The 27,857-nt window shown below is 39.7% G+C and overlaps 1 protein-coding gene across 1 annotated transcript; it reads right to left on the reverse strand.

The window, feature by feature from the left end:
- UTP6 (UTP6 small subunit processome component) lies at positions 1–27,462 on the reverse strand. The gene is made up of 19 exons (XM_024565134.4): positions 27,268–27,462; positions 25,907–25,991; positions 22,684–22,725; positions 22,356–22,448; positions 21,639–21,686; positions 21,128–21,191; positions 19,635–19,753; positions 16,556–16,633; positions 15,711–15,792; positions 13,065–13,146; positions 12,037–12,221; positions 11,069–11,148; positions 10,632–10,709; positions 7,500–7,679; positions 6,616–6,696; positions 6,304–6,413; positions 5,453–5,519; positions 3,178–3,250; positions 1–2,270 (listed from the first exon to the last, which is right to left on the reverse strand). Exons 1-19 carry the CDS (start codon positions 27,357–27,359, stop codon positions 2,113–2,115), a joined length of 1,797 nt encoding a protein of 598 aa, XP_024420902.2. The 5' UTR covers positions 27,360–27,462; the 3' UTR covers positions 1–2,112.
- Positions 27,463–27,857: the final 395 nt, after the last annotated feature.

The raw sequence follows: 27,857 nt of genomic DNA on the forward strand, positions 1-27,857 counted from the left end.
TAATATTCATAGGAATTTATTAATATAAAGGTATTATCACAAATCAGCAGAGAGAAAAATGGCCACAAGTAGTTTTGGAGGAAAAAATCTGAGCTGTCCTTGGTAAGAAATGAGGCTATCAAGAGTAAAAATCATACGGACAAAAAAAAAGAAAGAAAAGAAAGGCATCCAGGGCAAATTATCTGCAATAAAGGAAAGACAGCCTAAAGATTAATATTCTTAATATGTTAAAAACTCTTACAAATTAGTAAGAAAAGTTTTAAAAAATTGTCAAAAACATGAAAAAAATAAGAGAACCAGGAAAACTGTATTAACTTCATTCATGTCAAAGAAATGCGCATGAAAACAATGATGTATTATTTTTCGCCTATTAAAATGACGAAAATTAAAACCATCCACTGCAGCTACAGGTGCTGACGTTTCCACCCATTGCGTGACAGTGTTTCCAAACATTGCAAACTGGCACTCTGTGTCAGCATCCCTTTAATAAGTTGTATCCTTTAATCCAATACTTCTGTCAGATGTCAACCTCCTAAAAAAAATGACCAGGGATATAAACAAAGATTTACAAGAATCTTCATCAACATTTGTAAGAAAAAATTAGAAATGACAAGGTCCAACCATAGGAGATTAGTAAAGTCAGTCATGGCTTATCTATACAACAGAATGCTGTGAGCGAAACGTTCTTCAGGCTATTTTAACATGAAAAATAACATTAAGTGAAACATAACTGTACCGAACGCTTCTCATAACATCGTTAAAGGATACAAAATTCAAACTGCCTCTCCTGCTCCCAGCATGCCCTTCTCTGCTCCAAGCCATCCTCCACCATCGCCCCGAAGCCCTTCTCGGCAGCTCTAAACTACTCCCTACCCCTGCCCTTCTCTGGTTGTCAGGCCTTCCTGATAGGGGAACTGAGGAGTTTTCGCTTCAGTTATAATTGATAGGCTTCAGTGACTGACACATGTGGAAAGTTGTTATTCCAGGAACCAGAATGCATGACCTACAAGACTGCGGGAGGTTGACGAGCAACTCAACCTTTGTGCCCCAGGGGGTCTGCAAGCCTGGGATATCTGAGCCCTTGTGTTCCAGGCAGTGAATGTCTGTGATGCAGATACAGAACTGTTGACCAGTAGACAAAGAAATACTAGGAAAATCGCCCCTGGAGTGCAACTCTCATCTGATTAACCTTTTCCCAAGCTCCTAACCCACCCTTTTCTTCTCCTTATAGAAAGGTCAGGTTGAGGTAAGATATGGAGAAGGTTTTTAGGGTATGTAACCCGCCATCTTCTCAGATCACCAGCATATAAGTAAGGCACCCATGAAGATTCAATCCTTGTCTCTACTTATTGGTTCTGGTGGTGAGAAGCAGCACAAACGCTGACTTTTCCAGTTTCATTCCCACTGTAAACATTTCTCTGTAGATCAGTCCCGGAGATAGAAGACACCTTTACACTGTCTTAATCTTCTTAAAGGACAACTTTTCCCCCAATACCCAGCACCCTTCTCTGCTGCTTCAGTCAGCTCTCAGGACACCCAGCACTGTTCCTCTAACTCATGCCTCCACCCCGGAGAACTTCCCTTCTTTCCTGCTTATGATGGGCATGCAATGAATGAATAAATGATCGAAGAGGATAAATCCAATTCTGATCAAGAAAACCAAATTACTGAATTTAACTCTAGATGATATTACATGATGCTTTTATTTTCTTTTCATTATCCTATTCTCACCATATTTTCTACAACAAATGCATACCATGTATACTTTTATAATGAGGAGAGAATAAAAAAACCACAGTGCCTTCTCCTCCACTTCAGCTGGCCCCGAGGTCTAGATTAGAGACATTCATCCTTGAGCAGGAGTAATAAAAGAAATTCAGTTGCACAATTTCCACAAATTTTGGAAAACATTTAGCACCTACAGTAGATCCAGCTCAACAAGTAGCCTTTGGCCACTACACAGCAGTTCTCTTTCCTGGAATTAAAGATTAACACAGTAACAAAATGAGAACATGTCACAAAATCTTGTCTGCAAATGGCAGATGAACTCGTAACATAGAACTGCCCAGAGGGCTCACAACACTGTATCACTAGGCTGTGGTCTTCCTCTTTTCACAAATGGCCAGCTTGATGCATAGCGTGTTTAGCTACAAACGCATCTGCTGACTCTCCCTGCAACATTTTCATGGCTCGCCAATGTATCTGTCCGCAGTTCTCGGGTCTACCCAGGGGGTGGTTCAATTCTTCTTTGATGTAATCCATCCAAAGATCTTTAAAGGAAACCCAAAAATTACCATAAACATACAATTAGAGAACTGATGAGGCTCTATTAGGTAAACTTAATTATTTACTTCAACACAAGATTTCTAAGAAACTTACCTTCTTGTTTTTTTATTTCCATAGAACCCTATGTGAAATACCTCTCTCATCACCCTCACACTCAAGTATATCCAAGTTATTTTTTAAGTATGAAATTTTACTTTAATCATGACAGTCTATATATTTGACAAACTCAAATATACTAAATATTTTAGAGGCAGGATTTTGTTGAGTCTCTTTCAAGGTGAAACTGACCTCAATGAGTTCACTATAACCTCGGCACCAAAACTTGTCTGGGTTAGCAAAAATGCTGTTTTCACCCATTCCATCAGAAGGTCTGTTGAAACTTCTTAAGAATTAATGTATTTTTTTAAATGGGAGTTTAACTACTATACATGTCAGATGTTACATGACACACCTACACCCAGAAGTATGTTTTGCTGCAAGACCTATAAATGAGGACAATGTGGCAACAGCCAATGACAACTAATGTCGATTAGCATGACACTACCCCTTTACTGTAGCTCCCACTCCTTTTTGTTCTGACCTACAGTATTAACCTTTCCCTTAGAAATAACCACATTTTTTAAAGAGAACCAAACCAAGCAAATCTTTCTCTAATCCAGAGTTAATAGAAGACCCATGGACTCTTGAGCTTGTGAACTTGAAATTATAAATAAAATTGTATCTGCAAGTATTTATGCCCAAAGTGAGGGAAGAGGCAGGGGAAAATGCAAGTTTTATTCTCAAAGACGACCATGACCCAAAAAAGTGAAGAAACACTCTTCTAACCAAGCTGATAGGTTACAGACCACAAATGCAAACAGACTCGTGTGTCCATGTCGTAAGTTTACTTACCAGAATCTACAGATCCAAACTCTCTCAAAGCCCTCTCATAATATTCTCTCAAGTTCGCCATCTTGCAGGATTCCTAACAAAAATAATCAGACAACCTTGCCTCAAAAACCTTAATTTATGTCACGAATTCATTTCAAGCACAGTTAGGCAGCTACCATCTATTTCAAGGAGAGGAGGGTGTGGTTTAAGATGAGCACAGCCTGGCTTTCAGCCTACCCAGAGAAAAGTCCTGTGCATTTACATCCAGAGTGAGGTAAAAGCTAAACAGCGACAAAAAGCACTTTACTTTGGTAGCATATAAGAAGCCTAATTAATTCTCCGTCGGAGAAACATGGGCAGCTTCACGGAAAAGTATATTTGAAAGCCCTGAGGGAGGAGTAGGACTGAAATAAATAAACGGAGACAGTGCTACTCCCTATGGCTAGGGGTTTCTCTCTTTTGAGTAGCTGGGCTCTCGCACTTATTAGCGATATTCACCTTAAGACTTTCTATATAATGGCAAAGTATATATAAATACTGGTCATGAGAACTTCAGCAAATTTTTAAACCCTCTGACCTTAAAAGTTTCCTCACCCATAAAAGAAGGATAATGACATCTCGGAGTAACTACAAAGATTAAATTAAGATGCCAATTAATTATACACCTAACCCAATAGCTGGCACTATCTTCACAATCAACAAATCTTAATTCTTTACCTCTACTTCCACTTAAATGTATTCTTTCTCATTTTCAAAGCAGATTAACATCTTCAGTTTAGAAATCCTTCTGTATGGTCAAATAACTAGTTCCTCATTCAAATTTCTCTTCCTTGAGACTGTATTATTTTATAGAAAGTCCATTTAACCTCACTATCTTACACATGCATGGAAATCAGAATTACACTTTGTTTAAGGGCTCATAATGTGCGTGGCACTAGGCAGACCCCTCCCTATCCAATATCCCCTTTGCCTTATAACCCTCACACCCCTGAAAGTATTATGACCTCCTTTACAGATGAGGATGCCGGGGCTTAGGATTAAGTGACTTGCCGAAGGCACATTAACTATTACGTTATGAATCCAGAGCCTAGCTATTAATTATTATTCTATACTATCTCTTATGCTACAGGACTAGAACAGATCACTGACCCACAAAATGATCACAACTATGAAAGTAACAGTTCAACCTCTAACTTTTCAAAATTCAAGTAAAAATAATAAACACCAATCAAAATACCAAAATAAAGAAAAAGCAAAACTGAATACTTAGAGAAGGTGTGACTATCACTATGGTAAGTATAATCTTTTTGGAGAACTATATGGCAATATATAAACCATAAAAAACTAGTTTCTACAGTCCTAGAAATTTATCTCAAGAAGATAATCAAAAGAAAAAAAATGCTATGTAAACAAAATGCTAACAACACTGTTTTCGTTATCAAAAAACTGGAAACACCCTATATGTAATGAAATAGTTAGGAAAATTACGGGTTTAAGAACAAGGCTACAACCATTAAAATATGAGCCCTGGCTGGTGTGGCTCAATGGACTGAGTGACGGCCTGCAAACTAAAGGGTCGCCAGTTCAATTCCCAGTCAGGGCACATGCCTGGGTTGCAGGCCCAGTCTCCAGGAGGGGGCACAAAAGAGGGAGCCACACAATGATGTTGCTCTCACTCTCTTTCTCTCTCCCTTCCCCTCTGTCTAAAAATAAATAAATAAAATTTTTTAAAAAATTATAGCCATGTGAAAATACAGAAATGTTTAGAAAAAAATGTTAAAAGAGAAAAAGAGAGAACCTCCATATACAGCACAGAAGTCAGAAATAAAACAGCATAAAAACTGTGTGTATAAAAGTAAACAAAAACATTAAAAGAAAACAAGAAAGGTAAAAACAAACACGGCTGGTAGTGTTTGTATGATGGGATTACGGATACAACTGGATTTCATGTATTTTTCCTCACTCGCAGGTTCTGTTACAGAAACCAGCTGCTGAGTGCCTACTCTTTACCTCCCTACCCAACCAAGGAGACAGGCAGGATGCTGTGGAGGCAGGAGGCAGTGCCTCAGCCAGACGGGCAGGGAAAATGTGACATCTAAGTTTTCTGTTTTCCAGACAGGTACTTTCTCTTCTTTGCTTGATTACCACTCCTGAACCATCTCCGTGAAAAAAGGAACTAGACAAAGGGATTTATATTCTATTATAATGAGAGCTTTTTAAACATTAAAATGCTGCCATAAATTAGTGACCACCAATCCTTTTTCACAGACAAGAAATGCATAGACAGAATACTTACTTGCTCCTTTTCAAATTGGATCATTTTCCTGAAAAAATCAACTGAAAATGGACGGCTTTCCTGTAAACTGAAAAAGGAGGGGGCAACTGTCACCTTCCACTACAACAGAAAGCCACTCACCTCCCATGAACATAAATAACTATGCCGGTGCCTCCACCAAACATGGTTTAATTAAGACCTGCCCGCAATTCAGTGCAAGGACTCTCGATGCTTTGTATCTCCAACGACATTCTTCACAGCCCCAAATCCTCTCCTATCCAGTTTGCTTCCTGTTCTTTCCCACTTGCAGAGTCCTAAGTTCCCTCTTCAACCACCTCTCAAGGTCTTTTGAAGGAGACCAATAATTCTACTTCTAAGAATATATTCTAGGGAAATAATTTCCAATATGGATAAATCTTTGTGCAGAAATGTTCATCAAAGCAGCGTTACTGTGCCAAACAAGTTAGGACACACCTACAGAGTGGTGTATCATACAGCTACTTCAGTAAACGATGAGTGAAAAATTATTACTGATAGCGAAAAGGCCAGTCTCAATGTTCACCAATAGAAGTGGCAAAGAAAATGTGATTGTAGTATAACCTCATATATGTGAGAGACAGATTTTAAAATAATGTATCAACATGGTTTTTCCTCAAGGATAGGATTACAATGAATTACTAGTTATCTCTTTTTTAAAAAATTTCCACAATAGGTATGAACTGCTTTTACTGTTCCAAAAAAGGAAAAGAAAATTTATTGAAAAAACCTCTTGGATTACTTCCTCAGATACTATTGGTGATACGTATAATCTGGGCACGAGGAGCTCAGTACAGAGTGGACGGACTAGTAACAGTTATGAACGTATGTGGTACCTTTTAAACACAGCTCTGGCCTTTTTGTAGCCACCACTTCGGTGAGCCCAATCCAGGTACTTATCCTTCAGAGTGACGGAGTCAGCACCCTTAACAGCTAAGAGAGCTTTCTACAATTTAACAGAAGAAACACACAAGCTGTGTGAGGAAATTTACAAATATCAAAACAAATTTTTCCAGAATCATCCTAGGCTGCTCAATTAATAGTGCTTTAGGAATAGCTAATATCCAAGTAAGCCTAAAGCTAGCCAACGAGCAAACCCACCTGCTCATTCCCCGCACACGACGAGACTCAGAACATCGGGCCTATACCTTATAGATGGCTTCAGTGTCTTCTTGGCTTTTGGCACCTTCACTCCACTCTGCCCAAGAAATCCACAACGGCAGACAAACCTGCTCACAATAAGAATAGTTAGAAAATGACAGTGTAGTACTTACACTCTGCAAACTAGTCACTATAAAGACAGGTCCCTCCTAAGGTAATCAATGCCTAGGATACCGATCACCCCTGGTCTGTCCTCACTGTGACGTACCCAGCGGGAACAGCGTGCCAGACCACCGCCTTCTGACCAAGTCCTGTTGATTCTCGCTCCCTCATGCTGGGGAGTGCGGCCTGCAGTTATCATCATCGATTATGTGTTAGTTAACTAAGCCGCTAACAACCCACAGCTGCCCCGCTAACGACTGCTGTTTAGGACCCACGACACCATCGAGGCTGAACTATCTGATCTTCGCTCATGTCTGTCTCCGAGAAACACCAAAGCAGCCGTCAAATAACTAGGACTCTTTTTCCCACTTTAACTTCTGGAATACTTTTCTTCATACTAATATAAAAGATTCATCGCAAAGCTTTAAGGTTTAGTCTTTTTAACTTTAAGGTTCAGGTATACATGTGTGTTTAAAAATCAGGCTTAAGTTCAGCTACAAAAGCAAGTGAGAATATGCTATTAACATTTCTCACTTGTAAGATATCTAGATGGAATATAAAATTTTATATAATTTTGTCAATTTTCAAATAAAGAACTAGAAATAGGCCGTTAAATGGAAGTAAATTTCTCCACTCTTGACCTTTAAATCATCGGCACAAATGCTTTCTAGGGTCAGCTCTCATCAGACAAGTATACTCCAAATAAGCTTTGGCTGAAGCCTTAAAAGGCTTCCCAAACAGAATGAAACAAAAGACCCAACTCACGGACCTGGGGTTTCAGGCACACAAAGGCTTCTTCAAAAAGCATGGCTACGTCCGGGCTCTTTGCTTCAACCAGCACCTGCAGCTTCACCTGCCACATCATCACAGAGTCTCGGAACAGCTCAGTCCCGGCCACTGCCACCTGCAGGGCATCCTCAAGGAGGTCTTGATGCAGCAGCAACTCAATCTAGGTAAGACGAGGGATCACTGGGAAATTAACTACTGAAAGCTAAGTTAGCTACGTAATGGGGGATAAATGAGGCGGTAATTTCAACAGCCTGTCCCCCACGGCTGTCAAGGAGGCACAAAGTGAACAATGTGGAATCCTCCTCCATTCCCTGCTCCTGCTCCCAAGGGGTATCAAAAAATAAGGAAGAGGTAAAAAGTAGAGGGCCTAAATAATTTACAATGAAAGTTAAGTTTTTAATGAAATAGCTTACTACAGCATAATAAAACCCATACCCACTAAACAGAATATAAAAATCAGTAAAGACAAAACCAGTATTTGTGGGCTGGTAAGGAAACAAAATTTATTCATTCAAACAGAGGTGGCACACTATAAACTGCTATAATTTCTCTGAAATATAATGACATTATGTAACAAGAGTCATAAAAGTGTTCATAACTTAAACTCAGGGATTATATTTTAACAAGTATGACCCAACAAGTACATGAACAGAAGATAATCTGTTCAAAATGCTTGTATCCACATTATTTTAATAGGAAGGAAAAAAGCCTAACCCCAATTATAAATTTGTGAAACAGCAAATAAATACAGTGTATAATCCATTCATTCAACAAGCATTTTTACTGCACACTACGTTAAATTCAATAATGAGAACATCGGGTACATCCTCTACCATCCACGGAGCTTCCAGTCCAGCAGTCTGACATCTGCCGTGACAGAAAAGGCATCGTATGCTGCCGAAGTACAAAGCAAGAGCACCCAACAGGTCCAGCGATGGGAAAGAACTCCAAAAAAGGAAGCACCATTCAGACTTAAGAAAGAGCAGGCAGTAGCCAGGTGAAAGCAGAGATCCTAACCAGCAGGTGCAAGAGGCTGAAGACGAGAGACAGCTTGGATACAAAAGGAAATCCAAGTTCAGAATGGCTAGAGGGGTAGAATGTAAACGGGACAACTGGTACATGAGTCTGGAAATACAAGCAGGGGCCGAATGAATGAGACTGAGCAGCTTGGTCCAAAGGACAGTGAAGAACAACAGAATAATCTGATAATCTTACAAAATCACTCTGTGACACTCTGGAGAAAGGGTGGATGTAGAAATCAGCAAAGCTTATTTAAGTTCAGTGGCAGCACACTGACAGACTCTCATTAAAGGCACAGTCACCAAATTAGTGATTAGGCAGTAGGGTTCGGAAGGACAATGTGAGAGATTTGGAGAGCAGAGGATGGTTGAAATAGCCAGAGTAGTGAAAGGCAAAATAAGCCATAATGGACACAGAGCATGACTGCCAGACGATACTCAAAGCAAAGCGCATCTGGATATACAGGGTGTGACTGTCCTGCCAGCACTCTGTGACTCCAAAGGGGGGGGCTGAACTCACCCAGGTCTGGGATTTCTGCCACATAGATGCCACAGTGGGAGAAGGGTGCCTCGGTGGTGGTATAATAGGCAAGGCTAGTTGACAGGACATGCATTATGTAAGTATATGTAAGAAGTATTTTTTAGATTTTTAAAAAGATTTTACTTATTTTTAGAGAGAAGGAAAAGGAGGGAGAAAGAGAGGGAGAGAAACATTGATATGAGAGAAACATTACTCAGTTGCCTCTCATACACACCCAACCAGGGACCAAACCCACAACCCAGGCGTGTGCCCTGACCAGGAAACAAACCAGCAACCTTCTGCTTTGCAGAATGACGCCCAGCCAACTGAGCCACACACTGTTCAGGGCTAAAATGTATTTCTAAATGTTAGTGTAAAATAGAATATAGAATGGCAAAATTACATAAAGATTGCATGATGATATGAATTCGGAGTTAAACAAGTTAGAGGCACTAGACAAATACAAAGATTTTTGTCCTTGCCGTGGCTGTTGTGGCTTAGTGGATTGAGTGCCGGACTGTGATCCAAAAGGTCGCTGGTTCAATTCTAAGTCAGGGCACATGCCTGGGTTGCGAGCCAGGTCCCCATTGTGGGGTGTACAAGAGGCAACCTATCGATGTATCTCTGACACATCAATCTTTCTCTCCCTTCTCCTCTCTCTAAAAATAAATAAATAAAATCTAAAAAAAAAGATTTTTGACCCGTTTGCCCTATAAAAGTATGTAAATACACTAACACATTCATTGTCCCACGTTAGGCTCTCAACAACTCTGCAACATGACAAAAACAAGGTTCGCTACCATTATTTTAAAATCAAGTAAACTCAGAAAGGTAAGTGATTTGACCAAGTCACCTAGCTCTTAAGTGGCAAAACCCAATCTAGAACTGTGTATCCCACAGGACATTACTCTGGTCTCTATAACAATCCTTACCCACACCAGGGGTAGGGATGGGTTAATATGCCTCTTACTAGAATGTCAGCTTCTGAAATACAGGGAACACATCTAACTAGTTTTTACTGTACCAATGGTTAATCTGGGCATTTTTTCTTTAAGATTTTATTTATTTATTTTTTAGAGAGGGGAAGGGAGGAGAAAGAGAGGGAGGGAAACATCAATGTGTGGTTGCCTCTTGCACGCCCCCTACTGGAGACCTGGCCCACAACCCAGACATGAGCCCCGACTGGGAATCAAACCAGTGACCCTTTGTTTCACAGGCCAGCGCTCAATCACTGAGCCACACCAGCCAGGGCTGAGCCAGGCACTTAGATCTAAAGCTCAGGAAAGGGATGTTCAATAAAAGATGGAAGGGTAGACAAACAAAATAAAGCCAAACTGTGACTCCTTGTTCTGAGTGTTTTCCGCTATATAATATTCTTCCCTTTAGTGGTAGATTTCATTTCTGACAGACACCAACTACTACTGACAGCCAAATGTCAATACTTTCTACAGCTATCACACCAAACTTCCAAATGGCCTTAGTCATAACTATATATATAGAAACACATGCCAACAGGAGGAACCAACTGGAATTAAGTACATGTAACTGACAGTGAATGTGTTCATGTCCTTACCCACTGCTTATATAGGAATTCTGGTAGAAGTTTAAGTTCATGTGCCTTCCTGAACGCAGTCGTGGTTCTCTCCAGCCTCTGAAATCAGAAAAATGCCTCAGTTCATTACCAAGACCTCTGAAAAGGTCTTTGGCCTCTGACAGGAACCAGTACAGTTCTGCACCTTTCTGAGGACCGAGAGAAGGGTCTGGGGCAGTTTCACTTATGACTGGATGAGTGGGGACAGCTCACCAAGCACAGGCCAGTAAGTGAGCACCTCCCAACCTGGTGGCCAGTGTCAGGGCAAAGCAGACTCAGACCTTCAGAATGACAGGTCACTCAAGGAGAAAGAGGAACTAAGCATGAAGTTCTTAGAAGCTGTCCCAAGCCCCCAAAGAGTCTGTCCTTCTTTCCAAAGACAGTCATTTTCTGGTCAGCCACTATACCCAAGTCCTTACCTTCCCTCTGAGGGACTGACTACTTGTCTTCTTCGCAAACCTTTCCAAGCAAAAGCTGATGTAACACTTCCACATGGCCTCTGAAAAAGTCAGAAAGATTACATGATCAGATCACCAACTCTTTTAGTGTAACCTTCATCCTACATCTTTTCTCTGAAGGGAAAACTCCTCTGAAGAGTTTAAACTAATCTGGTAAAAAAAAAAAAATGTTATTCTGATTACAGCCAATAAACCATCTCAAATACTGGGGATAAAAAGACTGAGTAATGACGTAAATCTAAAAATTAAGAGCCTATTCATGTTATATGTCCCTTCTACCTTAACACTCCAATATTACGAAGTTAGAAAAATCTATAATCAAAAGACAAATAAAGAATTGTAATTAAACAATCTTCCTAAGTACCACAATTTGCCATATATAATGCACTCCCATGTATAATAAACACCCAAGTTTTTGGCCCAAACCTTCAGGAAAAGAATCTTTCACTTTAATTTTTTTAATTCAGTTATTCATTTATTTATAGATACTTGTTTTTTGCATTATAATGGAATTTTAGCATTTAATTTTGAACATACAGATATCGTTATTGCTTTCTAGAGTCACACTTTTAACACATAAGCATAAATAAAAGAATTTAAAATATTTATATAGATACAAAATTAGCACTTAGCCACATAAAATAATGCACATCCTTATTTTTCCCTCAAAAATTTGGGCAACAAGTGCACATTATACATAGCAAAATACAGTATCATTTCCCACAAAGGAACACATTTATCCACCACTGCGAAGGAAGGTCATAAAACGTCCATCCTTCACCACGAGAGAAGAGCAAGTTGGAAAGCCAGGCGCTGTAAACTACCAGAGAGGTTCCTGAAATCTGTTTCGGTCATGGCGATGGGAGCCTCGGTTTCACATTCACGAACACTATCATTTCTCCCCCACACCAGCGTCTGGTGCACTTTACCTGTAGGGAGAGTCTTTACCGCCTCTTCGTATACAGCACAGCACCGCTCCTCCCTCCGGCCCGCCTCCTCTGCTTTGGCTTGTTTGGTCACAGGCGGCTCTCCCCCTGGCTGCGACTGGATCTCTAATTCTCGCCGTGCCACGTAATCCCAAGTGAGGGGGTCATCTGTGTGCATCGCCTGAAGGCTGAAAAATAGAGTTTACTGGCATGACTCCTATGATGTGAGACTAAATCAGAGTATCAAGCAGAGACAGTTCCCTATGCTCTAAAAATGTACCCAGGACACCCTTTAACAATTCTGTTACCGTAAATAGGCTCTTTAGGTATCTTCACAGACACTGTATATATTTTGTCCAGGGATCCGAGTTGTCACACATTTATTAGGTTTCAGAATGTTTCAGGAATCATTCACAAATGTTAACTCTCAAGTCAAATCAGCAGGGAGGTGTGACGAGACAATCCTCCTGGTGCCCCGGAGAACCTTGTTATGACCAGGCTCTTGCATTTCTGTACTAAAAGCAGAGGAAAAGCAACCACCTAATCCTCTGTCAAAACCCTGAAGATGTCAAGGGAGAACACTGACTCAAGTTGTATTTTATCTCCTGTGAAACTAAGAGGCACTACCTAAGAGTGAAGACCCACAGGTAGGCTGCAACTAATTTTCAAACCACGTAATCAGACATTAAAGTATAAAATCACCCACAGCACTCCAACGCTCACGAGTACAACTCTTATTTTATGGACAAAAGACATGCCAACAAAGAAGAAATACAGATTTTTATAAAAGCTACAGGATGTACTAGTTTTTGAATAAAAGCAAACTATTTTCCAAGGAAAGCCAGTAATGAGTCAACTTTCCCAAGAATATATTTTTTAAATAAAATTTATTATGATACAATGGTCCTAAAATTTAGCTTTCCTCCAAGGATTTAGTATGGTTTCTTCTTTCCCACTTTCTAAATATCCAACCTCAAACCCTTACCACAAGTAAGAAACAGCCATATTCACCTTTCCGCTATTTTACTTACTCTTCATAAATTTCTCTCTGCAGGTCTTTGGCAAAGTCGAATAGCTGTGCAATCGAAAGCAGTGACACATGAAACTCAGCACCTAAAATTTTAAAAGTGGGGAAGGGGCATAAGTCTCTAAAGCAGGGGTATCAAGCTCATTTTTTCCCACAAGTTTGTTATCCCCTTTATCCCCCTCCTCCCTGCACCCTACCACCCTCCAGCATTGCCCCCCACCACTTAGTTCATGTCCATGGGTTGTATATATAAGTTCTTTGGCTTCTCCATTTCGTATACTATTTTTAATCTCCCCCTATTTTGTGCCTACCTATACTTCTTATTCCTGTACCCTTTCCCTCCATTTCTGTGACTCTATTCCTGTTCTAGTTGTTTGCTTAGTTTTTGTTTTTTAGGTTCAATTGTTAATAGTTGTGACTTTGTCATTTTATTGTTCATATATTTGATCTTCTTTTTCTTAGATAAGTCCCTTTAATATTTCATATTAATAAGGGCTTGGTGATGATAAACTCCTTTAACTTGACCTTTTCTGGGAAGCACTTTATCTGACCTCCTATTCTAAATGGTAGCTTTGCTGGATAGAGTAAATCTTGGATGTAGGTCCTTGCCTTTCATGACTTTGAATACTTGTTTCCAGCCCCTTCTTGACCACAAGGTTTCTTTTGAAAAATCAGCTGATAGCCTTATGGGCACTCCTTTGTAGATAACTCTCTCCTTTCCTCTAGCTGCTTTTAAAGATTCTCTCCTTATCTTTAATCCTGGGTAACTTAATTATGATGTGTCTTGGTGTGTTCCTGCTTGGGTCCAATTTCTTTGGGACTCTCCGGGCTTCCTGGAAGTCTATTTCCTTTGCCAGACTGGGGAAGTTTTCCTTCATTATTTGTTCAAGTAAGTTTTCCATTTCTCGTTCTTCCTATTCTCCTTCTGGCACCCCTATGATTCGGATGTTGGAACATTTAAAGTTGTCCCAGAGCTTTCTCAGCCTCTCATTTTTTTGAATTCTTGTTTCTTCATTTTGTCCCGGTTGGATGTTTATTTCTTCTTTTTGTTTCAAATCCTTGGTTTGAGTCCAAGTTTCCTTCCCTTCACTTTTGGTTCCCTGTATATTTTCCTTTATTTCACTTTGTATAACCTTCATTTCTTCCTTCATTTTGCGACCAAGCTCAGTCATTTCTGACCATCCTGATTACCAGTGTTTTATATGCTGCATCAGGTTGGCTATCTCATCACTTAGTTCTTCTTCTGGAGTTTTGATGTGTTCTTTCATTTGGCCATATTTCTTTGTCTTGCTTGGCATACCTGTTATGTTGTAAAGGGGGGAGCCTTAGGTATTCACCAGGGCAGGGCAACCCTCTTTGCTGTATTGTGGCGCTGTCTATGGGGGAAGGGTCAGAGAGGGAACAATGCCGTTTGCTGGCTCTGCTCTAGCCCTACTTTCCATCACTTCCCTCACTTCCCACAAGCAGATTGTGGCCTTTAAAATGCTGATTCGCACAGGGGTGGGTTTGTGTGTGTTCCAGGACCCTGTGGGCCTCTCCCAAGGACTCTCCCGTGATCCTGAGAGTTTCTCCCACTGCCACAACTCCCGCGGATTTTTACATCCAGAGGTTTTGAGTCTATAGTCTCCCACGCTGAAATCCTGGGTTCTGCGGTCTATCTTGCTTCCCAATGGTTCTTCCCAGGTTATCAGCCCATGAATGTGGGAACAACTGGTCCACCAGCCACCTCCTTAGCTATGAGTCCTCTCCACCTCGGCTGCCCATCTCTGCTCCTCCTACCAGTCTGGCTGAATGTTGCTTTAACTCCTTGGTTGTCAGACTTCCATGAAGTTTGAATATCTGGCAGTTTTGGTTATTTTTTGTCTTTAAATTTGTTGTTGCCCTTCTTTTGGTTGAGCAAGGAAATGACGCATTTCTACTTATGTCTCCATCATGGCCAGAACTCCTGGGTTGCTTTCTCCAAATCCTTGGCATATCAGTGCAGGAGCAGATCCTCAAACTCATTTTCACGAGGGGCCACATCAGCCTCATGGTTGCCTTCAAAGGGCCGAATATAATTTTAGGACTGTATAAAAGTAACTACTCCTTAACTAGGGGCAAGGAGCTCGGCACTGCCACCAGGTAGAAACAAGGTGCTGGGCCGGATAAAACAAGGTGGAGGGCCGATTCGGCCCGTGGGCCTTGTATCTGCCACCTGTGCTCTAACGTATAACTTTACTCTGAAAGTATCACCTTCTTGATGTACTGTAGTTTTTTGGGTTTTGTTTGAGAAGTAGGACAAAAGACAAAAAAATCACCCATAGTCCCATTACACAAACAAAGCCACAATTAATATTTTGGATTATTCATAAGTACTTGTAGCTTTTATTCTAAACTTAAGGGCATAAAGGAATGCACTAAATCATGTACTTCTTTTCAACTCCCCACAGGAAGTAAGTACTAATAAGTAAAAACTTACTGAAACGTTCAAGTATACCCTAAGGGGCAATAAGCCTTCTGAAAGAAACAGGACATCATTCCTACAATCAAAGTTTTATACACATTCTAACAGAATTTCTAACAGAAATTTTCATAATTAGCTAAAGGTCTTCCTCATTACAATAGATTGTTTAACTTTCCCACCATAAATAAACTTTCAAAAGACACCTACCTTTAATTATGCTTACAGAATTTTTGTAGATGATCCGTGCCAACTCGCCCGTAAGGATTTCTTCGGGATAATCAAGATTTTCCTAAAGAGCGTTGTATTGGACACAACTTAGCAAGCAGTCTAAGTGGAAAAAGCACTAGGGTAGAAATGAACAGTCCTAGCCCATCCTGCCATATGACCTCTGGCAATCACGTCTCTCTCGGGGCCAGTTCCCTCACTGGTAAAGTGTGTGGCTGAACAAGACCAGTGATCTTGGAACTCGGTTCTCTCAGGCTCCTGGAGTGGTAGCGGGGTCCCTCGGCTTAAGGTCCCACTCTCCATTTAGACCAGAATATTGACTTTTGACTTCCACACGCCCTGCGGACCCTTCTGTGCATGACTTTATTTGTGTAAAAAATGTCAGAGCTGGGAACCACAGTAACATATGACGGCCAAGTTCCTTTTTCTCTACTAGCATTGTAAAACTTCTTTAATTATTCTGTCACGTAAAAAATTACATAAAAAAGAAAGGAGGCTAGAAACCACACAGTTCCCCCCCTTTCTTGAGCACCTTCAACCCATTAGTACACTGCTTCATGACATCATAAAGTATTAAGAGTAGGATTTGGCCATTCCATCAGTAGTAATTTTGAGGACCACTCCAATTGGTCCAAATGTCTATTTTTAAAGCACAAAATTCCATTTTTATTTCTAAGCCCATTTTATAAAGTCAACCCTAGACTCATCTTTAAGTCTCAAAATATGGCATTAAATGGGAAAGAAAATACATTCCAAAGACTTTCTCTTACACCTAAGCAGGCTCAAAACACTAGACATTAACAAGTAACAATACATTAGGATCTTACCATATCCATTTTGGCGTTTTCAAATTCTTGCTTTTCCTTCCTCAATTTCTCAGCATGCATCAGCTCCATCCTGAAGTACTACAGAAGGGAAAGGATGAGCTGAGAAGCTTGGGAGATAATTTTTTAAATTAGAAACACATGAGAAGCCATTTTCCCCCCATGATTACTGGTCTGGAAAAGTTTGGGGAGAGTGGTGTATTTGTTACTACACTAGCTGACAATGAGAAGAGGGGAGGTCTCTGCGATCGTGGATCAGTTCTGTATTTTTTTTTTCAACTATGCTGGCATTCTGGTACAGTTAACAACAGTGTTGGCATGAACCAGGCCCAGAATGCCAACCAGCGACTGGCTGCTGTTCTCCCAGCAGTGGAACACTTGCCTGGGTACAGGGCAACCTAGGCAGTTGCCTACAGCTGGGGCAGTTCTGTATTCTGATTGCAGTGGCTACACAAACCTATACATGTGGAAAAGACAGAACTATGTGCACATTATACCAACGTCAATATCCTGACTTTGATATTATACTGTAATTTTATAAAATGTAACCATCAGAGAAAACTGCGTAAATGGTACACAGGACATCACTGTATTATTTTGTAACTTCTTGGGAATCTATAATTATTTTGAAGCAAAAATCAATGGTAAATATGTAAGATCAGGTATATAAAGAGAAAAATAATGCACGATTAACATGTACTGTAAAGTTGACTTATCCAAAAATTTTAGTACTTTGAATTCTATGTTACAAGACATATTAAATGACAAGGTTTTTAAAAATATTTAGCTCTGGCTGGTATGGCTCAGTTGGCTGGAGCATCGTCCCATGAACCGAAGCCTCACAGGTTCAATTCCCAGTGGGGGCACATATCTAGGTTGTGGGTTCGGTCCCCAGTTGGGGCATGTACAAGAGGCACCTGACCAGTGTACCTCTCTCTCATCCATGTTTCTCCCTCTCTTCCTTCCTTCCCCCTCTCTAAAAATCAATAAGCACGTCCTTGGCTGAGGATTAAAAAAAAAAAAGCTGGCTACAAAATTTCACATACATCACCATTACCACTATGTGAAAAATTTTGCACAGAAAAAAAATGCACATTATTAATAACATTTGCCAGCCATCGGTCAAACTTATTCCCACTCAGTGCTTTTGCTTTTTTCCTACAAGATTTTCTATAAACATGTTACTTTGCTAGTGTAAAATAAAAACAATATTTAGTGGGTTTTTTAAAATGTGACTTTTAGAACAGATAATGTTCATCAGAGTTTCTCAAAATGTGACTTGGGGCTACCAAGGGTTCCTTGACACCCCTTCAGGGGGCTTGCAAGGCCAAAATTATTTTCGTAATAATACTAATATGTTACTTGCCTTTGCTCTTACTCTATTCAGAGTTTAAAGTTTTTCAGAGGCCATATGATGGGCCCTATTACCCATACTGAATGCAAAAGGAGATCTGAGGCCCTGGCCAAGTAGCTCAGTTGCTTAGAATACCGTCCTGATATGCCAAGGTTGCAGGTTTGGTCTCTGGGCAGAGCACATACAAGAAGCAACCAATGAACACATGAACGCATAAGGGGAATAAAAAAATCAATGTCTCTCTCTCTGTCTAATCAATAACTAGCAATTTTAACAAAAGGAGATCTGAGGATCCAGCTGTCCTCTATTAGGTCAGATATTCAAGACTAACAAGAATGTGTAATAATGCCATTCTTCTTTTTAAACTTTGTTCTAGAAGAGCTATTTTCATTTAAAAATAACTAATTTATATTAACATATCATGAACTTGTTTTTAAATAAATATATTTAGATTTCTTGGTTTTAATTTTCTATAAAATAAAAACCAATAGATATAATCCATATAAACAAAAGACCTTTGAGGTCCTCAGTAATTGAACATTTAAAGAGGACCACAAAGTTTGACCACCACCATTATAGATCAGTATGTACAAACACGGACCTATATTCATGATATATTAGGTAAAACTACAGAACACAATAATATGTAATAGAATCTCCCTTTCCAGAAATAAAACTGTTTTAAATATCTGTGACAGGTATCAAGTATGAGTGATAAGATATGAGTACTGTTTCTGTTACTTTTTCATTGAACTTTTTTCTGAACTATTTATAGTAAACAAATTCTAATTACTCTGGATAAGAATAAGCAATAAATCTATTAGGATTCTGGAAAATACAAGTATGAGCATTTATGAAGGCCTCCAAAAAACATGCAAAATAGTACCAGCATACAAGAACCCTCTAACATTGGGAGGATGGAGTCTCACTATAGTTTCTCCGTAAGAATATTACAGGCAGCAAAGGAATGTCTAACAGCATATGAAAAAAACAAAAGGATGCAAGACAGCAATATAAAACATCATTATTACCACAAGACCACAAACACGGTTGGGACAGCTACAATACCAATGAGCACGAAACCTGTATCTTTTTCCCCTCAGCACACAGACTTAATTTCCATTTGAAGACTAAATAACAATTTTTCCCTTATCCTGAAAAATACCTCAGAAAAGGGTGCATCTCCAGCATCTGTTTGGTTTTCTTTCAGCAAAAGTATGGCCATCAATATTCTAGTGTACCCCTCCAAGGGGGAATAAGTCTACCAAGAGAGGAAGGAAGTATCTATCTCAAGAGACAGAGAATGAGAAGAAAATGGGGAAAAAAGGGGGAAGAAAAGCTGAATGGGGGGTTGAGGGGGTTAGAAGAAAAGGAAGAAATGGATAGAGGGAAGCAGAGAGGGTGGGGGGGAGGGGAAAAAATAAGAACAAAGGTATAAAGATGGCTGAACCCTGGCTCTCCAATTTAAAAAAGGAAAGGCCCAGTTCCCTAGGCCTCCCAACTATAATGGGCAGGTACAAGTTTTAATCTCTCACTAAGAACCTGGAAGATGCACATGGCCAAAACCTCCTACTGGCCAAAAAATACCTTCCTGGCCCCCTTGCCACAGCAGCTCCCTGCTGATTCCTAGCCTCCATAATGCGAAGCCTTTTTTCACCTAAAGAATATGTGTCTCCGGAGGACCAAACTGAGACTTCACTCTGTCGTGTTATGTACATACACACTCACTTCCTGATAAAGCTTTGGGCACTGTGGGTGAAAGCGCAGAGCTCGAAGAAAGAGTTGTCTTGCACTTTCTGAAGACAAGCGATCTTCCATTTCCCATTTGGCCGCCATAATCCACAAAGCTATAAATGAAAAACATCAGACTGTATTTTAATAAATTAATCAATTCAGGCAAAAAGAAGACTAATGTTTAATACTCAAAAGAATTCTTTAATCCTATCAAAAGCAGGAGGAAGTGGGGAGGAGTTTGTGATAGTTATCTATAAAGTATTGTTGCTTTATCTAAAATTACAAAGACTATCCTAAAGGAAATAGGTAAATGTTAACATCTGAGAGTACTTATGTGCCTATTACTGCTTCATCAGATCTAAAGGTCAACAGCATTTTAAGTCACATACAAATTTTAAGTGTTAAAATGCTGGGAAAAAGTTGTGCATCTTAGAATCAATGAAATAAAATTATTTTGTTCTTTTCTCCATATTTAAAGCAGTTCATAATTTTTTAATGGATCATAATTTTCAAAATAAATTTTTACCATACCTGTGGAAATAAAAACTTTAAAAAAAACCCCAAAACTTTTGTCCTTCTACATGAGAAATTAACCTTGAGTTAGCATTCTAACCATTTCCCTAGAAACTTAATGAAGATGAGCTATATTACCAGGCAGGATTTTTTTTGGTAAAAATGACCTATGATTGGTAACCACATCTGGACTAGGAGGACTATAAATGGTAGAAGGCCACTGCTCTGGGCTTTCTTGAGCATGTGATTCCTGAAATTGAGCACGGTCCTTCCTGGGATCCCTGGAAGCTATGCCCATCCAGGTCTTCTAAGGCAGCGTGGCTCCTCTACTCACTCTTTCCCTCACACCTGAACTGTTACTAGCCTCCAAAGCAGTAACAGTTGCTAAGAGCATTCTACTGAAGAAATGCACCAAAAGCTACCCTGCTGTACTCTTCTGAATAAACTGGTGCCAAATGTAGCCAATGAGTCTTGTGTACTGTAAAATGTCTGGTTGAGCCTCATACTCGAGCAAAGGCACAGGAGCACCTCCACTGTAAAATCACGTGCCATGCACACAGCACACACAAGAGAAGTCTTTCTCCTACAAGACATAAGCACCTACTCTGTGCCAGGCACTCTTGTAAAATCTGTAGTAATCTTTTCCCCTGTCCCTGTAAGTTTCTGAAATCCCTCAAAAATGACTGCCTTCCAATAGAATGTCCTTCCAAGGACCAAAGAGTTTCTTTTACCATTAACTAAAAAAGAAACATAGTTCTACTTGCCCACAGGTATAGTACCTAACACAGTAACTAGGACTCAGTAGGCAGGGATGACCAAGCAGCAGCTATTCAGGAACCAGATGTGCTGAGGCCCAGTGCCTAAGCTCAGGTTCACAAAATAAGTTCTTTTAGGCTTATCAGGCAAAATAAATTCCAAAGTAGTGTGAGTCTACATAAAAGGCAGAAAAAAAACTGACAAAGATTTCACCATACCTGGCTTGTTTGAATGAATGGCCAACATGGCAGAGAATACCTTGCTAAGTTGAGGTTTGGTAGCCTGAAAAGAGGAAGAAAAATTATACTTCCTACACAGCAAAATCACTACTTCTCTCTCTAAGTGATCTGTCCCATACCATTACCAACGGTAAAATCCAATGGGGCAAGACCTGCTACCGCCAGGGACAGATAAACAAATACAGACCTTCTGAGTTTTCTTCTACTTAAACCTCACTACATAAAACATTCTAAATATCAAAAAAATGTTCCACTTTAATGAACAAAATACACATAAAGATATTTTCTTTTCAACTGAAGTGAAGCCCCCGAGTCATTCAGATGTGCAAATGTTGTTACTCAGATGGTCAGCCTTCTTGGGTTCTTTCTCCCTTTGTTAACCCTACACCTTTGGAGAAAACACGGAATCCAGAATGAAGCATGGGGCTTAAAAGGCCAACTAACCAAAAGAAGGAAAGAGGGAGTAAAACATAACTGCCCAAATACTCACCCATTTCTTGCAAAAGACTACATAGGAGAGCCAAAGTTGAACATCATCCTGCAAGAAAAGCAACGTAGTAAGCTCCCTGAGTTTGAACTTGATACCTAATACACCTTTGAAACAGAAGCAGACTTCAGAAAATCTACTGTGTTACAACGCCCCTCAGCCTATTAGGCCTTAGATCTCTTAACTGCAGTAACTCAGTCTGTTCCCTACTCCCAACTACCATGCTCCACAACAAAATCTGTCATATATCCAATCTGTTCAATGTAGTTTTTACATGGCCTCAATCAAGGATAGCAACCCAAAATCTGTCATTCCCAGGAGTCCAAAGTACTTCCCATATAACATGTCCCAGTCCCAGAGCCCAATGTGAAGAAAATCAAGGTACTGAGGTACTGCCCCTACTCTAACCATTTATCTTCCACAGCCAAGTCTTCAGTATACTTCAGAGATATGTACAAACAAATCCCAGACAATTTTCTGACCCTTAATTATGTATCAAATCCACTGTTTTCAGCACCATCCTCACAGAATAACTATGAGGTAATAAAATCAATTTTCTGAATAGTTTGATAAGTGGTTTCAAGTAATGATACGATCATTAGAGTAAGTATCAAGACGCTAAAGATAAGAATAGACAATAATACATTTGAATATCCAAGTCATAATATGTATAATACATATCTTCACATCTCTCACAGTTAGGACGCACTGGCCACTCACCTTCCACTTCGCTGAAGCACGCCGGAAGACCCCTTGCACCCGGTGCACAACAGAACTCTCAATCTCCTCCTTCTTAAATGAATACCCAATGCGCTAAAAAGGAACATAAGAAACAAAGCCTCAGTTTAACCACATTTATCCAAAGCAGCATTCCTACTTGATCCTCCAACAGTACTAACAGAGAAACAAATAATTACAAATATCCATTATGAGTACACCAGCATGCAATTCATCAATGCCACCTGCTTCCCAAACCCAAGTTCTAGCTATAGAGCCACCCTCTTTTATTCTATATATTTTCCCAACTCCCAGAAAATCATCTACTCACAGCTCTCCGTCTCTGGATCAGCTCCAAAAGGTTAATTTCATACTATGGAAGAAAAACGTACAAAAAAAGAGAAAAACAAGGAAAATCATGTCCTTTTACATGTATAGGAAATACATTTACTTAAAATCATAAAATAAAGCACATAAAACAGAAGATAATTTGCTATCAAGAAGCATAATCTATAGTAAATGTCTATCATTCACTGAAAATTCACCTTGCAGTTGCATTAACTCAAAAATACATATATTGGCAAGCATATAAACAACTTTGCTACTAAGAAAACATTGTACTAAAACCATAAGACATAAGGTTTATAACATCAATCTAATTTTCTAGTCCCTAACAGTGTATTTAAACTTTTAGTAATTAACCTTTCAAAAAGTTTAGCTAATGCACAGGCAAATAGAACATGTAATAGGTCTGTACCAGCTGAAACAGGATGCCTAACTGGCTCTCTCTACTCCCCTCTAAAGAACCACTTAGAACCTCTAAAGCTCTCTAAAACCCACTACTACACAATTTCCCTCTAAGCCTTGGCTTACAGGTTATTAAAGAGTGAAAGCTCAGAACCTCACAAGATTGCATGCTTCATTTAAAAGTTTTTATGAAATACTTCAAGAATATGAAACACCCATGTAGCTAGCTACCACACAGCTACATCAAAGTCTACGTTTACTATATTTGCTTCAAATCTTATTTCTAAAGAAGACATTCAATAAGAGTGAAGGCCTACGTACCTTATCTGATTCTACTCTTCTCCCTCCACAGAGGAAATGACCATCTTGATTACTCTTCTCCCTCCACAGAGGAAATGACCATCTTGATTTGACTGTTTATCACTCCCAAGCACGACTTTGGACTTTATTAAAATGCTGTCTTGAATGCTTTCAAACTTTACATAAATGGTATCATACTGTACCCCCCCACAACATATTTTTACTCAGTACCGACTTTAGATATACTCCTACTGACATACGAAATTGAAGTCCATTTTAACTGCCATATAATATTTCATTGTATGAATGTACAATTTACCTATCCTTTCTGGTGATGCGTATTTGTTTCCAGTTTTTCTATTACAAAAAGTTGCAATTAATATTCTTGTACATATCTTCTTGTGGACACATCTAGGAATTTTTCCAGAGTGTAAACCGTGATGACTTTTGTCTGGTTAATTTATTCTTGTACCCACACTGGACTGAATCAGTGCCACGTACAGAGTAGATACTCAAAATTTACTCTACAGCTGAAAGAATCAAACTGCTAGATCATAGAGTATACGTATTTTCAACTTTACGGAATATTACCAAATTGCTGTCCAAAGTGGTTACAGCAATTATATACTTGTAGTATGAGTCTTTAAAAGCACTTGCTAATATGACAGAGATAAAGTAGTACTGTACCCTGGTTTTAATCTATATTTACCTGATTACTGAAGAGGCTAATATCTTCTCATAAATTTATCAACAAATGATATTTCCTCTTTGGGAATTTCATGTTCATGTTTTTCCAGTTCTTTTCATTTTCTTCCTAGTATTTTGTCATTTTCTTCTTGTAGTTCTTTATATAATCTAGATCTTAATTACATGTGTTCCAAATATTTTCTCCCAGTTTGTGGCTTGTCTTTTTATATTATTTATGGTGTCTGATCTGCACAGAAATTTTTACTTTTAATACAGTCGAATAATTTTTTTCTTCATGGCATGTGCCTTCACAGTCTCATTTTAGAAATCTTCCCCTACCTGAAGTCATTCTTTCATTGTTTTTGCAGATTTAAAGGGTTTCCCCCACATTTAGCTTGCCAATCCAGCAGGAATTTATTTTTGTGTATTACGTGAGGAAGGGACCTAATTTATTTTTTTGAGGTGGATAACCAGAAACTCGTTTCAAAATGTCACTCACAGCAAGTTTATATGGTTGTGTGCAGGTGGGGAGGGAGGGTAATATGTATAAGAGAGTGCTTACTTGTGGTTTTCATCTCATTTCAGTTATGCTCTTTTAAAACTAAACAAATCAGCCCTGGTTGGTGTGGCTCAGTGGATTGAGTGCCGGCCTGTGAACCAGGGGGTCACCGGTTCTGTTCCCAGTCAAGGCACATCCCTGAGTTGCAGACCAGGTCCCCACTGGGGGACGTGTAAGAGCCAACCACACATTGATGTTTCTCTCCCTCTCTTTCTCCCTCCTTTCCCCTCTCTCTAAAAATAAATAAGTAAAATCTTCAAAAAAAAAAAAAACCTAACTAAAATCAATCTAATAGCTCTTAGCTCTTAATTACTTGAAGAGTGAAATGATTTGCCACTTCTTAAGTCTCTTTAAGGTTAAACACCTCTATTTTCTTCAACAATTCCTCCTAGAACGAGGTTTCCATCCTGGCTGCCTTCCAATCAACCTCTCAAAGTCTTCTTAAAACGTGATCTTGAGCCTAACACAGTACCAGACGTGGTCTGGTAAGTGCAAAACACTTTTTTTCAAACCCGCATTTTCTGAGTGCACAATGTCCTGTGCTCAGCTAACTTATCCAACACTCTACGTCTGCTAAAGTGATCAATTAGATGGTATTTTGTTGACATAATACGCTCATTTTGAATAAGCAACCTACTATGAGCCCTAGGACCTCTCCCAGATACAAGACTCTTAGCCAGGCTCACATAGTGTTAGTTGTTTTTAATTTAAGCTTAGCTTAGAACCTCTAGTCTTAGAACATTTCATCTTATTATTGGGTTCTTTCTGAATCCTGATTTTGTCATCCAACATACAAATTACTCTCTCCCATCTGAAAATAGTCTAGCATGTATATTGCATCTTCACTCAAATCTTCCATTCATTCACAGGGCTGAAGAACCTTGCAGCATACTTCTCTCTACGCTGACAGACTTACAGACACGTAAGTATTAACTTTCCAACCAGCTGCTATAATCAAACCCACTCTCCTTTTTTCCCCCCACACAAGATGGTTTGTCAAATCCCTTGCTGAAACCCTGACACCATGTGTCTTTGGCAGTCTCTGATCCACTAGCCCCATAAAAGAGAAAAAAAAAGTTCAGTTTGCTAGAACTATAAAGCCTTAGTGCAGTAATGCTACTCCTAAATCACCAGTTTTTGTTCAGAAGTCACCCGTCTAATCATCAGTTCTAGAAATTTGTTGAAAATTGACATCAAGCTGGACATTCTATTAGTAATTTAAAATTTGTAAGAGTAAAAGGTAATGAAATTATTCACTTACTTGAACATAACTGATAAAGTCTTCCTTACAAAGCGCTCTTCGCTGTATTCTGTATTCTAGATCCGAAGCTTTCTTAATGATAGCCCTGAGGAGAAAGCCACTTAAAATATAACGCTTGAAAAGAACAAAATTTGAATAACTTTGGAGGTTTTGTTAAGTTTCTTAAATTTCAATATATTTAAAACATATTTATGAAAACATATTAATTCCCAAATAATTATTCTTCATAACCAAGTATTCTCTTACAGATTACTTCAGTGTTCTTAAGGGAACCAGTATATACTTTAAAACATCCATGAAAATCATCTTAATCAATTGCCAGGACCATTAACAGACCCACCAGCAAAGTAAATAATCTTAAGTATTTTACATTATTTTTGTGTAGTATTAATAAAGATTTCTTTTCCTCCAAATTCAGCTCACTTAAATTTTAACAAATTCCTAAATCCCTCTTGCTTCAGAGTTCCCAACATGCAGACTTCAAAAAAAATAGATAAAATAAAAACCTTACATTGTCTCTACCTAGAAAGATTTATCATCTCTACAAGATTTATGGAAGAAGATTCACTGCATTTAGCTAAGGAACAAACACATATTACTATGCACACATTAATGTGCACATTAAGGGAATTTAATACAAGATATGCAAGACCAATAACTCCCTCTAGTTAATTATAACAATAACATTTACTGAGCCCTTATTAAGAGTCCACACTGATATGCTGCGTTTCATTAACAATGTTTAAGGATCCCACATGTAGTAATGTAGTCACATTACTACATTCAATCATTGTAAAATTTAGAAATAGTCGCAGAAAACCATTTAAAACCATTAAACTTAATTTTAACAAATTACTGAATGCCAACTTTGTGCCAGATATTGTTGGCCAAGCGCTGGGGTAGAATACTAAATTGAAGTAAACGGTCCCCCATCTTCAAGCCTTGTTAGATTTGTCTCCTCTTCCGGGGCCCCCTCGGCCCACTCTTCGCATCTCTAGAGTATACAGTTCACTATAACCAACTGAGAGTAGTACACCGCCCTGTAATCAATACGTTTAATTCGTCTGTCGCCCCCACCGTACACAAGGCAGTTAGCTCGTGATGGGAAGGGATCCTGGTTTTATCACCTTTATAGTCCCAAGACCTGGCTCCCTGAAGAGCTATCAATATGTTTGGTGGGACAGATGACCTTGCAATGAAAAGAAATTAATTCTAGGCGTCATAAATATTAGACACGAGCTTCCGCCGCGTGAGGAAAAATAAACACAACTCAATTGCTCCCCATCCCCGTCCCCGCCACACTCCACACTCGCCGCAACCTCCTCTCTGCCCTCCCCAGCCCTTCCTCTTTCTCAGCTCACTTAATCTCCGCGTGACTGAACAGTCCAATGCGCTTCAGCTGTTCCAATTCGGGGAGTCTATCTTCTATGCGTTCCTGAATTATCTCCGCCATGAGGCCCAAACTCTAGAACCCAACAGGCGCGGGAACAGCCCACCTTCCACTCCGGAGACCCAGCCCTAACGCTCGCACGTGCTGGCGTAACGAGAGCTCCAGGTTCCGCCTCTTCCGCTTCCGCCGTCGGAGCAGGCCCTCGGCACCGGCGGCTGCGTCTCCTCCCTGTGACTGACTGTGGTATTGCAGCGAGGGACCCCGCCTCACCGGAGGGCTCCAGGGGACTGGAGTGGAAGGGCGGGGCGGGGGGGGGGGGGGGGGGGGGGGGCGGTAAGTCCGCGGAGGATGCACGTGGGCGGAGTTGGGAAAAAGCGGCTGCAGGTCTGCAAAAGTTACTTGGAGGAGACGTGAAAAGGCATTTTCGACGGAAAAATTGTCTCCTTTTATTCGGCTGGCTTCTCACATCCTTGCTTTCCAACACCAAGAACTGCCCTTGCCCCCCAAAAAAGCAAAGTGGGACAGAGGGTATTATAGTACAGGGTGGGCAAAAATGAGTTT

Source organism: Desmodus rotundus, chromosome 9, assembly GCF_022682495.2.
Source record: "Desmodus rotundus isolate HL8 chromosome 9, HLdesRot8A.1, whole genome shotgun sequence".
Taxonomy (NCBI): domain Eukaryota; kingdom Metazoa; phylum Chordata; class Mammalia; order Chiroptera; family Phyllostomidae; genus Desmodus; species Desmodus rotundus.